The sequence below is a fragment of the Crinia signifera genome, chromosome 2, assembly GCF_055691185.1.
Source record: "Crinia signifera chromosome 2, ASM5569118v1, whole genome shotgun sequence".
Classification (NCBI taxonomy): domain Eukaryota; kingdom Metazoa; phylum Chordata; class Amphibia; order Anura; family Myobatrachidae; genus Crinia; species Crinia signifera.
Genome location: NC_139218.1, coordinates 286,637,217 through 286,654,399, shown reverse-complemented (window position 1 = coordinate 286,654,399; position 17,183 = coordinate 286,637,217). Strand labels below are relative to the sequence as shown.

General features: G+C 44.7%; 1 protein-coding gene across 1 annotated transcript in view; it reads left to right on the top strand.

Annotated features, from left to right (window-relative positions):
• Nucleotides 1-16,761, top strand: part of GPC6 (glypican 6) — a 557,279-nt gene extending 540,518 nt beyond the window's left edge. The window contains exons 8-10 of the mRNA XM_083168797.1: nt 875-1,011; nt 8,311-8,486; nt 16,209-16,761. Of these exons, the coding sequence (XP_083024923.1) occupies nt 875-1,011; nt 8,311-8,486; nt 16,209-16,411 (516 nt within the window). The 3' untranslated portion in view covers nt 16,412-16,761. The remainder of the gene's footprint in view (nt 1-874; nt 1,012-8,310; nt 8,487-16,208) is intronic.
• Nucleotides 16,762-17,183: the final 422 nt, after the last annotated feature.

Below are 17,183 nucleotides of genomic sequence, written 5' to 3'. Positions count from 1 at the left end.
TGGATAACAAATGCCTAGAGACAGCGGGCAGCTAGCAGACGTATTAACGTTTGCTCAAGCGTTATTGAAGTGGGAGAAAAAACGTGTATATATATAGTACGAACTCCGGGACAAAATGGCCACCGTTTGACCCAATGTGACTCCTCCTGTACTTACACATTGGTACCAGCAGCTGGGAGACCCGGATTACTGTGGTCCTGAGGGGTCTGTAATACCCAGCAAGTAATTTGTGACGAGAAGTGGATCAAGGAGGGAGGCTTTCTTTGGAAATTCCTCAAATGTCAGCCACTGGGATTATTCTGTATAAGACAAGCATAAAGCAGTGGTGGAATACCACCCCATACGGTACACCTTTAAGATTGGGGTGTTGGTCTGTCTTCATGTGGTGAAGGGAGACAAAATTGGTTCAAAAATACTACACTAGAGGCGCCCATCTCACCCTTTTTTTCATATATATATATACACACACACACACACACAAATATAGCCACGCTCATTAGACCTCCAGCATGTTGCAAGTGGCAAAGGGCATGCAGCACCCGCTGCTCTCATTCAATGTAGTCGCACCCGCAACTTATTGAAATAAATTGGCTGGTGCCCGGCACAACCCAGCCTATATGAGACACCCGTGTGACTTGTTGCAGTAAGTGGGCACTAGTGGACATATTGCAGCTCTGATGAAAATGGCTATATTTGTATATATCTGGTCACTACATCCAAAGGGCAAATCCAAGATGTTACCCCTACATCACTGGAATATACCCCTAGTCCTTTATACTGTAAGTAAAACCATGATAAGTCTCCTTTATATAACCAACTGTCATTTGAAATACTGATCACATACCTAAATGATTATCTTGTTGCTTTTGCTTAGGTAACAGAAATCAAAGACAGATTGAAGATCTCCAAAAAAATGTGGTCAACTCTACCACATTCTATCTGTAAAGACGAGAGAATTACTGCAGGAGATTCCAATCAGGAGCAGTGTTGGAATGGGCGCAACCAATCACGGTAACATCATAAAATAAAACATGTACATGTAACAGAATCACTGAACACATTTTCAGTTGGTTAAAACTTAGTAAACACAAGGTAAATTATATGGGTTTTTCAGTGATCATTTAGGCAGTATACAAGGTTTTTCTAGTTTAGAGCCGCCAGTACTGATACCTTAATGTCAGGGATTCTATGTCACAGTACTTCCTAAAAGTCTCAACTCTCATCTACATTGAGTAGGAGGCTCTTCAAATTTAACTACAGGTACAGTATTAGATTGTGTTAACAAGTTTAGCAGCACTATTTCACTGTACAGCTATTACGGTCACTAAAACACAAAGGAGTAGATCTGGAACTGGCGCAGACTTCAAATAACAGCTGGAAACAACCCACAGAGACTAGAGATGTATCGTATCTGGGAAATCCGAGCCCGCACGATCGTCATCAATCCAAGCCCGGAGCTTCCCGTCTGACTCGGATCCGGGCGCGCGGGCAAAACGACATTGCCCGGCATGGGATTCTCGCGAGATCACGGAATCCCTTAAATTCCGCCTCCCCGCGCCGCCATCTTCACTCCAGTCTAGGAGCAGGGTGGGATAGGTTGTGCTGCTGTATACTGTCTCTGCTGGGGCCTCGTGTGCTGCTGTGTACTGTGTCTCTCCTCTCTGCTCAGTGGGATCATCACCAGTGCAAGGACAGCTGCTGTGTACTGTCTCTCCTCCTTTGTGCTGGGGCCTGCCTCTGCTGTATAGTCCACTGGTGCTGCTAGTGCCTGCCCTGCACTGCCTAGTGGCTGCTAGTACCTACCTACCTACCTACTGCAGTATATAATTCCAGTCTGCTGGTGCCCTGCCAACCAGTACCTATTGCAGCTGGGACGAATTGATAATCTGCGAGGATGAGGAAGTACACACTGAAGGGGCGAGGAATCAGAGGAGGAGAGCCAGTTTATACAGGGAGAGATTGATTGTTTTTTTTTTGTGGGGGCCCAAAGTTTTGTAGGCCCTGTCGCTGAAATGATTGGTTTGTTAAATTGTGCATGTCCTATTTCCGCAACATAAGGGTGGGTAGGAGGTCCCAAGGACAATTCCATCTTGCAACTCTTTTTTTTGACCATTATGTGCTTGGTGGGGACTAGTTTTTAAAACTGCCATCCTGTCTGCCGCTGCAGTGCCACTCCTAGATGATCCACGTGTTTGTGCCGCCCACTTGTGTGGCTTAGCATAGTTATCCAGCTACCTCAGTGCAACCTTTTGCCCTAAAAACAATATTGTGAGGTGTTCAGAATAGACTGGAAATGAGTGGAAATGAAGGTCATTGAGGTTAATAATAGCGTAGGAGCAAAAAGCCCCAAAATTCTGCGACTTTAGCAGTTTTTATGCTTTTTAAAAAAAAAATCAGAACCCAAAATGTTAAGGGGGTGTTTTGGCAAAACCCAGTAGAACCCAAAACCTGAAGGCAATCAGAACTTAAAACCCAAAGCGCGAAAAGTGGCCGGTGCACATCCCTAACAGAGCACATCAATTCCAGTTTTGCAAGTAAGGGGGTACGGCATGGTACGGAGTACCTGTAAGAAATATGTTGCAGGTACGCAGTACCACTTACCCCCTGACCCACTTTATTATTATTATTATAATTTTATAATTTTATTTATAAGGCACCGTACAAAGAAACAATACAGGGAGACAAAACTTGGCATAACATTGAATAAATAACAAAAATAGAGTACAAATAAAGAGCGCCACAGTTCAATACACATTACAGCTTAAATATAAGTAGTGAGGACTCAATCAACATACAACTAGAGGCTTGAGGCCAATGATGGAGTATGCAGACGAAGATGGTCTGTGAGAGAAGTGGGCTTTGACAACAGGAGGAAAGAGGGCCCTGCTTGGAGGAGTTTACAATCTAGTAGGAAGGGGAGACAGACAGATTACAAGAGGTGCAAGCAAGTGGGTGGTGGCTAGATAGCAGGATGTAAACAGGCAAGGGGTGGGAGAACCAGCTGGTTTATGCAGTGGAAGGGTATGCTTTGATGAATAGGTGAGTTTTCAGTGCCCGTTTGAAGCTTTGCAAGGTTGGGGAGAGTCTAATGGAGCGAGGGAGTGCGTTCCACTGAAGGGGTGCAGCACGGGCAAAGTCCTGTACTCTAGCATGGGAAGCAGTGATCAGGGTGGAGGAGAGACGACAGTCAATTCTATTTTTCAATTCTATTTTTATTTTAAGTCTAAATATAATGCATCCGCAGCCCGCCCACCCAGCGTTATGATTGGTGCTGTATGCAGCTACCGTCTACTGCTGATTTAGCCTGTCACACTGACAGGCATCAGTGGCGCCGACAGCATGAAGAGCAGGCTTGACAAATGTAAGCACAAGCTGCCCGGCTCTCCCCCAAGCAAGAGCCAACCCACCCCCAGTCATTCCCTGTTTCCGATTCCCTGTCTCCTGATGCCACGCCACTATTGTCATTTAGTCACTCCTCTAGCTTTGTGTGACCACGCCCCCTCATGAAACATGGCCCGCCCATTTTTTGGTGGAGGCTATCAGTACTACCAAGAAAAAAATTCTACTTGCACCACTGATATTCAATTCTCAGTAAAAGTACTACAAATGGCAAAACATCGGATGGGAAGAAACCATTGCTGATACGAAACTTGCTAGCGAGACACAGATCAAAAAGGTACACATATGGAGCCACACTTGTGTCTGCAATGCGTTGGACCTGACAGTAAAATATTTTCCCCGGACTGGTGCGCACACTTTGAAGCCTGCTTGCTACTTTTCTTTTATGTGGACTTTTTAATGTGTTTTTGTGCTTTGGACTTTTAATACATTTTTACATGGTAATCGAAGCTTCTGGACCGGCATTTCAAAGAAATTTGCTATGTGTACTTGTGACAGAAATAAAAAGTAAGTGTTATCTGTTCCGATTTGTGCCCACCTGATGGTTTGTGATTTGAAGTCCAGATACCTTTGTGTGCATTAGAGACAGAAATATTAAGTGTTTACACTTCATATAAACGGTGCACTGCTAAACCCAGCTACTAAAAGTGGTCTAAAGAAACTGCTATGTGAACGTGAGACAGAATCTATAAGTGTGCACTGATCACACCACCTGCTTTTTGATCTGCAAGCAAGTTTCGTATCAGCGCTGGTTTCTTCCCATCCCCTGTTCTGCTATTACGGCTATCTACGGCTTGTCATTCACACTATACCAATCTATGGCAAGTCACTCACACTATACCTATACCAATCTACAGCTATTCACTCACACTATAACAATCTATGGCTAATCACTCACACTATACCAGTCTATGGCTAGTCACTCACACTATAGCAATCTATGGCTAGTCACTCACATTATACTAATCTATGAGCAGTCACTTACATTATACTAATCTATGGCTAGTCACTCGAACTACACCAATCTATGGCTAGTCACTAACACTATACCAATCTATGGCTAGTCACTCACAGTATACCAATCTACAGCTAGTCACTCACACTACACCAATCTATGGCTAGTCACTCACACTATACCTATACCAATCTACATCTAGTCACTCACACTATACCAATCTATGGCTAGTCACTCACATTATACTAATCTATGGCTAGTCACTCGAACTACACTAATCTATGGCTAGTCACTCGAACTACACCAATCTATGGCTAGTCACTCACATTACACCAATCTACAGCTAGTCACTCACACTATGCCAATCTATGGCTAGTCACTCACATTATACTAATCTATGGCTAGTCACTCGAACTACACCAATCTATGGCTAGTCACTCACATTACACCAATCTACAGCTAGTCACTCACACTATACCAATCTATGGCTAGTCACTCACATTATACTAATCTATGGCTAGTCACTCGAACTACACCAATCTATGGCTAGTCACTCACATTACACCAATCTACAGCTAGTCACTCACACTATATCTATACCAGTCTATGGGTAGTCACTCACACTATACCAATCTATGGCTAATCACTCACACTATATCTATACCAGTCTATGGGTAGTCACTAACACTATACCAATCTATGGCTAGGCACTCACATTATACTAATCTATGGCTAGTCACTCACACTACACCAATCTATGGCTAGTCACTCACACTATACCTATACCAATCTACAGCTAGTCACTCACACTATACCAATATATGGCTAGTCATTTACAATATATCACGCTACAGCCAGACACTCACACTATATCATACTACAGCTAGTCACTCACATGGAGTATCACACTATGGGCCCCACTTGGAGGCTCAGGGTTGCGGGCCCCCTCTTGGGGCTCAGAATTGCGGGCCCCCTCTTGGGGCTCAGGGTTGCAGACCCCTGCTATGGCTGAGGCACAAGGCAGCTCTCCTGGGTTCAGCAACTCAGTCTCTAGTGACTTACACTATATCACTCTATAGCTAGTCGCCCACACTATATTACTCTACAGCTCACACTATACAGTACTTTTCTATGGCTAGTTACTCACACTATACCAATCTATGGCTAGTTGCACACACTATACCAAGCTATGGCTAGTCACTCACACTATACCAGTCTATAGCTAGTCACTCACACTAGGAGGCTTGGGTTTCGCTGCATCTGTACAGCAGGTCGCAGCCCCTCACTAAAAGTGCTCACTGACAGTGAGAGGCTACGCAGTTGAAGACTTGACGTAGGAGTCTCTGGTCGGAAGGCAACTAGTACAACTGAAAGACCGTCCAGCTGTGACAGACTGAAGTATAGCTGAAATGAGGTAGGCCTTGGAGGGATGAATGCAGACAATCACGGAAACTGAACTTGCCGACTTGGTATTAACACTCCGTCTGGATAATGGAAACTAAAGGCTGACTTGGCTTTAACACAGGAACAGGTGATGGAGATAACTAAACTGAAATGGCCGACTTGGCATATATAACAGGTAATTGAAGAAAACTGAGGATAAACACAGGAACCAGAGCAGGAATATGACTATTTGTGGACCGGACCGGGAACGCTGTACCAGACAGACAAGCAGAGCTTCTGGGAGCTGAACAAGGAGTTTGGTGAGCACCGTGTGGGGGTGTTCCGCAAGGGGTGCAAGATATGAGTGGTATTAGGGGTGGCAGCTGCACTGACGGGTTAGTTGTACCCGATGAACAGAGAAAAAAAAGGGGGGTTCAGAACAAAGGTTCTGTGGCAGCGCTAAAGTGAATGATTTAAAAATGGATTTACAGATTGGATGATCTTTACAAACAATATTAATATTAATAAATTACCTGTATATACAGTATTTTCTAAAAAGAGAAGAAATGCAACATGTACATGTAAAAAATATACAATAAAAATGGATAAAAACACTCTCTGCTTGCTGGACTGGACTTTTTGCGTTTTTTTGCACTAAAGCAATAAAGTTACACAATTGTGTGATTGGTATAGTTACCACTCCATGGGCAATAGTGCGGTGCACTGGGCCGTCCTGTTGGTGGCAAGTGGATTGGGGCGATGTCCAATGGGTCTGGGTGCTTCTCCCAAAGTTTGGGGTGATGGTAATGGGCCCCAATGGGCTGAAGGGAAACAAGTTGAGCTCCCAGCAGATGTGCGGTGGATCCTCACTAGTGGGTGGCCTGGAGGGGGATATGTTTGTATTCCGTGGCCACTGGAGGTATTCCAAGACGTGTTCTTCACTTTTACTGGACCAAGTTGGATCGGTGGTCTGTCCAATCAATTGGATGGTTGGGTGTCCCAGATGGTATAATGACCAATATAGAGCCCAATGGGTTAGGTCCCAATTTGCGGGGAGTTTTGAGTCCACTCTATACTGTGGTCTGGACTGATGGCATGAAGTCCACGGCCACTGGAGGTGAGAAAAGTGTCCTGCTGTTTTAAGAACAGCGGTGGAACAATGGAGTCCAGGAGTGTAATAGGGGTCCAGCAAGACAGGCATCAGAGTATTGGGGGGTCACCAACACGTTTCGCAACTTTATTGCTTTAGTGCAAAAAAACGCAAAAAGACCAGTCCAGCAAGCAGATAGTGTTTTTATTCATTTTTATTGTATATTTTTTACATGTACATGTTGCATTTCTTCTCTTTTTTAGAAAATACTGTATATACACAGGTCATTTATCAATATTAAAATTGTTTGTAAAGATCATCCGATCTGTAAATACATTTTTAAATCATTCACTTTAGTGCTGCCACAGAACCTTTGTTCTGAACCCCCATTTTTTTTCTCTGTTCATCGGGTACAACTAACCCGTCAGTGCAGCTGCCACCCCTAATACCACTCATATCTTGCACCCCTTGCGGAACACCCCCACACAGTGCTCACCAAACCCCTTGTTCAGCTCCCAGAGGCTCTGCTTGTCTGAAGCTGAAGACTCACGCAGGAAATCCAGGAAGCAAGCTTGACCAGCATAGAGCATCCTACACATGCAGCAAGAAGACAAGTTGCTGAAGGCGGTTCTGCATCTGTGAGCAAAATATTTAACCCCCCTGCCTTGTATTGATTGGAGAAAATGACAGAGGGCAATCTGCAATCTGAGGCATGAATCCAGAAGACCAGTCTGAACTAAACAGGTGAGCCACATCGAATAGGAGAGCAAAGGGTTACAAGATCTGAACTAAACAGGTGAGCCACATCGAAAAGAATAGCAAAGGGTTACAGGATTTTCAACAGGTGCACAATCAATGAGCCAGCAATGCACAGACTGACTGGCAACATGAACGGAGTCAGACTGAGACACAGAGCAGAATCACAAGTCAGGTAAGCTTGAATAAGCAGATCGGTGACAGCTAGTCACTCACACTATGCCAATCTATGGCTAGTCACTCAAACTATGCCAATCTCAATCATACAAAAATATTGAGTGGAATATAATGTCATACACTGTACATCCTGCATAATGGTAAAATAAAAGCAGGATAGCACAAGGCAAAAACATTTTTTTTAAACATGCCATACATGCAATACACCCCCCCCCCCCCCCCTCACAGGGATACCCCGGCGTGCAGGCTTTAGTGCATACGGAAATCTGTGAAAAAATCCTGATAACAGGGTTTTTACCCTGTTTCGTGAGAGCACCCTTTCTTCTGGGGAATTGTTGTATAGCTCAAAAAGAGATTTCTCAAGGACAGCGATTAGCATCACAATATAAAAAATGAAGAGAAGCGGTTAATAGTTAGGGCCTGACCTCTTTGCACTAAGACAGAATGGCTGCCAACAACAAATCCTTGAAACAGAACATGTCTTGTGTTCCAGAACTGTGTTTCCTGTTGAATTGACTATTTATGAAATATGTCTGGTTTGACTTTCCAGGTATCTTCCCGCAGTGATGACTGATGGGTTGATAAACCAGATGGAAAATCCAGAGGTGGAAGTGGACATCACAAGGCCGGACACATTTGTTAGACAGCAAATAATGGCACTCAGAGTGGTGACAAATAAGCTTCGGAACGCTCTTAATGGGAATGATGTTAATTTTCAAGATACAAGTAAGAAACCAACATAGCTGTATATTATTACAATCAGCGGTACATTTACTAGCACAGTGAAAGAATGTAAATCAGTGGCGTAACGAAAATTTTTGCCTCCCCCCCCGGGACAATTTCGCGCGCCCCCCCCCCCCCCCCCCCCCCGGACAATTTTGCCGCTGCCCCCCGCAGGGGTCCGTTCGGCGCGGAGGTACCTGTATTCATTTCAGGGAGAGCCTGGAGGTCCCTGCGCCTGCGGCGCTGAGTAGGATGTTGCCGGCCGGGGTCCCTGCAGTGAAGTGGAAATAACGCGCTATCTCCGCCGGAGATAGCGCGTTATTTCCACTTCACTGCAGGGACCCCGGCCGGCAACATCCTACTCAGCGCCGCAGGCGCAGGGACCTCCAGGCTCTCCCTGCCTGAATATAGGTACCTCCGCGCCGCACGGACCCCCCTGCCAGCTCCCCGCTGCACCCACAAGCAGTGGGGAGCTGGCTGAGAAAAAATAGCGCCCGCAGACACCCGGCGCCTCCCCGCCACCGCGGGGGCTGCGTCCTTATAGTTACGCCAGTGATGTAAATATCCCTAATTGACAGAGTTAGAATTTATAACAAGGATGAAAAGAAGATAATAGCGATCTGTCTTACTGTTTTTTTTTTAAATAAAACTGCATTCTACTGTACTGTACCTGTAAACAAATAGTGTAGAAATGTCCCAAGGCGCAACAAGTTCCTGCAGCCAAAAATCCAGTTGGAGGACCACTATGTGTGCAATCCCCTATCGAAGGTATCCAGAACAAAAAGTGGATATGTTGGCGCTGAATTTGTTTGTCTCCGTTTCCAGTGAACAATTTTCATGATATGAAAATTAAATAAAAAAATTTGTAAATAACACAATATTTTAATACACAATAAAGGTGCTTATATGAAGGAACCTCAGAGCTCATACCAAAACTCACAATGAGGTGGGAGTGACCATATCTGTAAAGGTATCTTTAAATCTCGATATATAGAATCACAAAGGTGAACTCCCCAGTGGTAATGTACCAAACAAATGGAATTCCAAGTGCATACCGTACTCACTATAGTGACGGCGGGCATAAAGCATATAAAGGTATCTTTTGTGGAAATCCAAACTGAAAACACCTCGTGTGACAATATACTGTAGATGGTATTACCCAAGCAAATTCCAGGAATGTTGCATACTATACTCACTAGGCAAGAAGATCATTTCAAACACCTAGGGCGAAATGTAATAGGGTGCGATTTTTAGACATGTGCGATTTTTGGTCAAAAACGGCCGAAATCGCACATTTTCCGAAAATCGCACATTTAATAGGTTGAAAATCGCGGTAAAAAATCGCACTTTTTACCGCGAAATCGCACTTTTAGAAGTGCGATTTTTAGTCACATTTCAAATCGCATCCAGATGTTTTCCCATTATAAAGTATACAACTCGCAAATGTAATAGGGTGCGATTTTTGGTAAATGTTACCAAAAATCGCAAAAAAAATAGACCAGGTTCTGACAGGCGAATTTCACAGAACCATGCACAGATCATTGAGATTTGTGCATGGTCCTGTTAATAAAAATGTGTAAAAGTGTTTTTATTAAAAAAAAAACGGCGTGGGGTCCCCCCTCCTAAGCATAACCAGCCCCGGGCTCATTGAGCCGGACCTGGTTCCAAAAATACGGGGGGACAAAAAGCATAGGGGTCCCCCGTATTTCTGAAACCAGCCCCGGACTCTTGGACCGGTCCTGGTTCCAAAAATACGGGGGACAAAAAATCTGGCGGTCCCCCGTATTTTGAAACCAGCACCGGGCTCCAACAGCCCACGGTGTCATGCCACAGCCGGGGGACACTTTTTATACAAGGTCCCCCGGCCAAAACATGAGCACCGTGGCTGGTCAGCCTTGGACGGGGTACCTGGAGGAGTGGGGACCCCCCCAATAAAGGGGTCCCCCCCCAGGCTTCACCCGTCCAGGGCTGAAGCCCGGGGCTGTCACCGGCGTCCGTGGCCAGTGGACGCCGGCCTGATAGGGTTAAATTGATCATACGTTACATTGCTTTATACCGGAGAACTACAAGTGCCAGCAGACCTCCCCTGCATGCTGGGACTTGGAGAACCACAAGTCCCAGCATGCGGGGCATTAATGGGCCCGCTGGGACTTGTAGTCCACCTGTAAAAAGAATGTTTATAAAAAACACACACAGAGAAGTAAAAGTTTATTACACACACACACCTCACTTTTACACCAGCGTTACTTACCATTCCTGGATCCAGCGCTGGTCTGGCTGCTTCACAGCCGGCTCCCCCCGCACTGACAGGCAGCGGGGAGAACCGGCTTTCTCCGTTGTTCCAGCGCTACAGAGGCTGAGAGCGCGATTGGCCGATACATCTCCATGGAGACGCATAGCTCAGTCCTGATTGGCTGAGCTATGCGTCTCCATGGAGACGCATAGCTCAGCCAAACGCGCTCTCAGCCTCTGTAGCACTGAGTCCCCCAGACCGGGACTTAGCCCCGCCTACCAGCCAATGATGGTCCAGCATGGGGGTTTTCCCGGACCATCATTGGCTGGTAGGCGGGGCTAAGTCCCAGTCTGGGGGCGGAGCCCCAGATGTAAACAGAACACCGGAGGACGGTGATCGTGGGGAAAATGCTGCAGGGCTCCCGGGGAAGCGCTGAAGACGTCTGTGGTGAGTATGATTTCCCCAACTTGATTGTTCCTTTGATTTTATGAAACCAGGACCGGCTCTTTCAGCCTGGGGCTGGTTATGCTCAGGAGGGGGGACCCTAAGCCATTTTTTTTTTAAAAAAAAATTTTTTACCCAAACTCGCATATATGAAAATGCGCACATTTTCATGACTGAAAATGCGCACATTTTCATGACTGAAAATCGTCCGAAATCGCGGCAAATCGCATTTTTTGCCGCTAATTCGCATCTCATTACATATGCGAATTCGCGGCAAAAAACGCGATTTTTAAAGGTGCGATTTCTGGCGAGTTTGGAACTCGTCCAAAAATCGCACCCTATTAAATTTCGCCCCCCTGTGGTATCTTTAAAAGCACAGCGATCACTCAGTCCTATTCACATGGGACCCCATACGCATGTGGGTATAATAAAGAAATGGACTGGTCTCAATAAACTGTATTTAATGTAAAAAATCCAATAAAAAAGATTCCAACTGTACAGTGACCACATTGGCCAATAGCCACATTAACAGTGCAATCAAATAAAATAAAGCAAAAGACTCACTTACTCTGACAGCATGTTTCAGCAGAGAAAGGCGGATGCGACCGCCAAAACATGTTCGCAGAGTAAGTGAGTGTTTTGCTATATTTTGCAGTGACCGCCACAACATGTTGGCAGAGTAAGTGAGTGTTAAAGTGGCTATTGGCCAATGTGGTCACTGTACAGTTGGAATCTTTTTATTGGATTTTTGAGACCAGTCCATTTCTTTATTATACCCACATGCTTATGGGGCCAGCGTATCCACTTTTTGTTCTGGATACTGTACTGTACCTGTTTGTAAAGGTCCGAATTCAGCCCTGTTTACAATGTTGGGGAACTGCGCATGCACATAGGCACCCCACTAAATTTTAATTCAACGGGGTGCTCACAGATTGATTGGCAGGGGGTGTTCCGTGATGGACACACAGCGTTTCACGGGCATGCCCATAAAAATGGTGGGCTCATCCATAGAAATGCTGAGCAGACCCCAAGGAACACAGGCATTCCCCTGCCTGCCTGGGGCGCGCGAATGACATCCCATGACCTCAGCGCCCATCCCCAATTTGTGGAACAACATACAGGCAAATAGTAGCTCCTGGGCTACCTTTCGTCTGCAAACAAACATAGAATTTGACGGCAGATAAGAACCACTTGGCCCATCTGATGGTGAACCCATCAAATTATTTTTCCTCTGTGCGGGCCCATGCAAGGGGATGTGTAAGTGCACACATCTGCTTGCAGCATATCGAGGCCATTCGGGCGGCAGGGGGCGTGTGTTCAGTGGGGCGGTATTAACCTGCTTGCTAGGCTGGCCAATAGATTTTTTTCCCCCAATAAAGTAGCGTAACTAATTTTTCTTTTAAGTAGTGCCGTCGGGCATCGCAGCCATTGTGTACCTAATTTCTTCCCCTGCCCCCACCGCCCCATACCTCCTCTCCTCCTCTGCCACCAGCGTCTATGGTTTGGACCATGAAGGGGGAGGAGCTGGTCTGGCTAATCCAGCCTCTGCTCTCTCTGACATTGCCAGGGCTGGTCGGTGAGTGACCAGCCCCGGCACAAAAATTAAAGTGTGATTCTGCTGGCGATGTGAGGGAGACCCAGGGCTGGCAGCGCTGATTAGACAGATACTGCTAATGTGGTGACCCGGTGCCACTAAGGGGGCCCACCAGCTGGTGCCGCTGAGGGAACCCACCTCCGCTAAGGAGACCCAGTGCTGATGTGGAAATCTAATGTCACCACTGGAGGGGCCAAGCAGTTTATACTGAAAAGGGGGAGATGCACAGTAACCTGTAATGGGCGGATTAAACTCCTGCTTACCCCTTAGACACATCTCCCCTCTCTCTCCTTTCTTGTTTTCTGTCTTGCACTCTCTCACTTCCCCAGCCTAATCTCCCTCATATTTTCTATCTCGCCTTCTCTCTTAATCTCCCCCTCCTCTACCACCTCCCCTTTCCTCCTCCTCTCTCCCTCTCCATCTCCGTCTCTCCCTCTCCGTCTTCGTCTCCCTCTCTCTCTCTCTCTCTCTCTCACTTTCCTCTTTTTTTCTCTGTCTCACGCTAAGATACCTACTTATCTTAGAATGTGTTTAACCCTATCCTATTTGAATCTGCTGCATGAGGCTTTGGATGGGGTGCCAGACGGCTCCACGACAGTCGGGATTCCGACAGTCATTACTCCGAAATCGGAATCCCGACTGCTCCCTCGTGGGGGTCCACGACCCCCATAGAGGGAGAATAAAATAGGTGGCGAGCGCAGCGAGCCCGCAAGGGGCTTCATTGGTCTCCCCCCGCTGTGCAGTCGGGATTCCGACATCGGAGAAATGACTGTTGGAATCCCGACTGTCGGTGTGTCATACCACACCCATTGGGTGTATCACCATGTATCGGAAATGTCAGTCATCATACAAGAGGAACAATAATTGTGTGCTGTATGTTTACCAAACATGAGTCAGAAGCTTCCAACAACTTCTCCCTTTGTAGATTAATAGTAACCAATAGTAGATCCACCAGTGAAATCATTAAAAGTCAATGATATGGGCATCTAATTATACTTTCCAGTAGACAGTACATTGTAGACAATTACTCTCCAATTCTTATTCAAGGATTCAAATAGAACATAGTAAAGTGTATTGAGAGAGTACTTAGCCAATCTTGCACATGACTTAACATACAGTAGTTTCCACTTCCTTGCTGATAGTTACCATCCGTGCTGCATGAATAAAAGTTTTAACAGTAAGTTTATGCCACAGGAGAAATCAGTGACTCAAATGATAGAAAAATTTCTATAGCTAATTGCCATCTGTACATGAGTGAAGTTTAACTGTTAAGGTAATTACCATGAGTACTGCATGAATGGACATAGCAACAGTCAAAAGTATGCTCTGCACATCAATGACAGAAAACTATTTAGCTTATCTTGTCTTTTATCTCAATGACACTGTTAAAGCAGCATACCAATACAAAGTATATAAAGGCTATCCGCCAACATCTTCTGATGCGTTTTTCCAGCAATTAGTTTGGTTCCATCAGAGGAATGTATGAATGATTAAGCCATGGGTATTTAATGATGCTCCAGCCAAATAACTGACAGGAATAATCTTAAGAAAAAAATAATTTGGTACTTGTATACTAGCAGGGCGCCCACTAAGCTATTTGCTTAGTGGGATATTCTGCGTAGTGAAATCGCATCACACATCGCAACACATGGCTTTTTGTGCAATATGATCTCAGTAGTTAATTTAGTTAATTTATTCACTGCACCGTGAGTGAAATCGCATCGCAGATGAGATGAGATCTCAGTAGTTCATATTGTAAAACACCTAAAACAGAACCACTCTCCACGTCACCCCGAAGCATGGCAAGCGCAGCGGAACGCATCCTCCGACCGGCGTGGAGTTGATTTTATATAGTGTGGCAAGCCACCGAGCCCGCAGCATGGCGAGCGTACGCGGACTACTTTACATGTATTCCGTGTCCGCTCGCCATGTTTCGGGGTGACGTGCAGAGTGGTGCTGTTTTAGGTGTTTTACCATATGAACTACTGCCATCTCATCTCATCTCACATCTCATCTCACGCCACAGATTTCACTCAGGGTGCAGTGAATAAATTAACTTAATTAACTACTGAGCGTACGTAGGAAATCTGGGCGCCCTGCTAGGAAACAAGTACCAATAATTTTTTACAGCAAGTAAAAAAAAAAAAACAATTTATTCTTTTGTTGCAACAATAAATAAAAAAGTTTTTAAAAGAAATGGAATTAAAATATACTGTGCCAAATTATAATAAGCATTTTTTTTTAAGTTTCACATTCTACTAATCAGATAATAAGATATACACAAATATAAAGAGGATACCCAGCTGTTCAGGAATCTTAATAATTTTTTTATGGAAAATATTAGTATTGGTTAACACTAGGGAGACATCTATATAATATCTTTATTATTTCTCTGTTGTGTCTCTATGCTTGGAAATGCAAAGTGGCGGTGAAAACAGACAGGCTAGTATGGTAAGAATAATATAGTAAAGGCAGTTTATGTTCTCTAATGGATGTCTAATTAGAGATTTGGCAAATCGATTATGGAATGACTGCGAATGCATACAATTTCATTGAACATACACAAGGGGAGTTAACAACTAAAAATGCAAACTGATCACAATCGCAATGGAGCCGCAGTTTGACTGGCAGGAAGCCGGCGTCTGTGGGTGGAAACATGGCGTTTTCTGGTAGTTCCGCCGAAAAATGCAAGCGAGCCCGGCCATTGGGAGGGATGCTAACATTAGCAGTGGCCCCAATCTCTTGATTTGCGGGGCGCTGCACATGGGGGGGGGGGGGGATTCATAAGATGGAGAGTGAACTTGAATGGATTTTCCCCCTCTTCGCAGGGGGGGGGGGGGGGTTGCTACTCTGTCAAGGTGGTGGTTAAATGATCGCTGGGCTCATAATATTCGCAGGCACACGATCAGGTGTGGATCGGCCCCATTGGTCCTAATTCATACCTGATCGCAGGGCACATTTTGTAGCAAATGGACAAACCACGTGCACTGCAGGTGGGGCAGGTGTAACATGTGCAGAGAGAGTTAGATTTGGGTGAGTTATTTTGTTTCTGTGCAGGGTAAATACTGGCTGCTTTATTGTTACACTGCAATTTAGATTTCAGTTTGAATACACCCAGTGGCGTAACAACAGACCCCGCAGCGGTGGGAAGGCAATGAGTAAAGTGTGGGCGCCGGGGATCTGCGGGGCTATTGCTCTGCAGCTGCCTGCCTTACCCCAGTTGCCGCTACCGCCTCTAACTGTGACACGCAGATCTACTTCTCTGCAGTGACCAGTTCCGATGCTTTTCCTGGCTTACCTCCTGCTATTATGAAAAATCTCCCTCACAAAATGTCAGCACCCCTTATAGCAGACCGTTTTTTTGGATGCTAGAGGATACCTATTTATATGGTCATCAAATGTATTAGATCAGTTGTTTGTGTTAGAAAAAAAAATGGTGTTCTTTATTTTAAAGGTGAAGAAACAAGTGGTTCTGGAAGTGGGAGTGGCTGCACTGATGATATCTGCCCAACAGAGTATGACTACATCACCACAGAAGCTCAACCATTTGTACCTGACAGGCGGGAATTGGAGTACTCTGGAGATTCCCCTCTTAGGAAATCACTTTTTATTCTAGTCACACCTACTCTCCTAGTTTTGGAGAGGCAATGGAGATAATCTTGAATGGCCTCCAAAAAGAAAAGAAAAAACTGGTTTAGTTATGAAATTAGTTATTTTTTTCTTTTAATACACTTTGGAACAATGGACCATTTCCCCTCGAAATATTGACAATTTTCTACGTACACAATATTTTTCTTTTCATTTCTGTACAACAGAAGAAATCTTAGTCCTGAAAGAATCACCATCATTTCCCCTAAATGTCTAATAGCGTTTCTCAGAACCGTAGTGGATATCTGGAAATTTGAGGTCTTGGTTGAATGATGTCTGTTTGAAGTGGAACTGTACATACACACATTTAATTACCTTAGTTATTTTTAATAAAAGCAAAAAATGCATTTTTTTATTCATATCTCTAGTAAATATAAGGATTATTTTAAACTTCTGATTCCTTTTGGTGGAAAATATGCATACATTATAGTTTCTAACCTACCTACTTGTGAATTGGAGATTTCAGCAGGAATGTCGTAAGTTTGAAACAAAAAGTAGCCTGAGCTGCCACATTTTCCTTCTTGTATTATTAGCAACAGAGCTGAACGTCATTTGCCATGCAGACATTACTAATGGTTCGTTCTTAGAAAAATAATACTCTTATTGCTGCAGAGAAGCTACATTTAAAGCTGCATTACCACATCTGATCTTTGGTTTTAAATGGCAATTTGTGTACCTCTTTAACATTAGAGTGTTTTAAGTTTTCCAGGAATGTTCCCCATAAGTCAGTGCTCCCTGTGCAAAATCTCTCTGTACTGCTTTCACATTGCAAAGCTGGGTC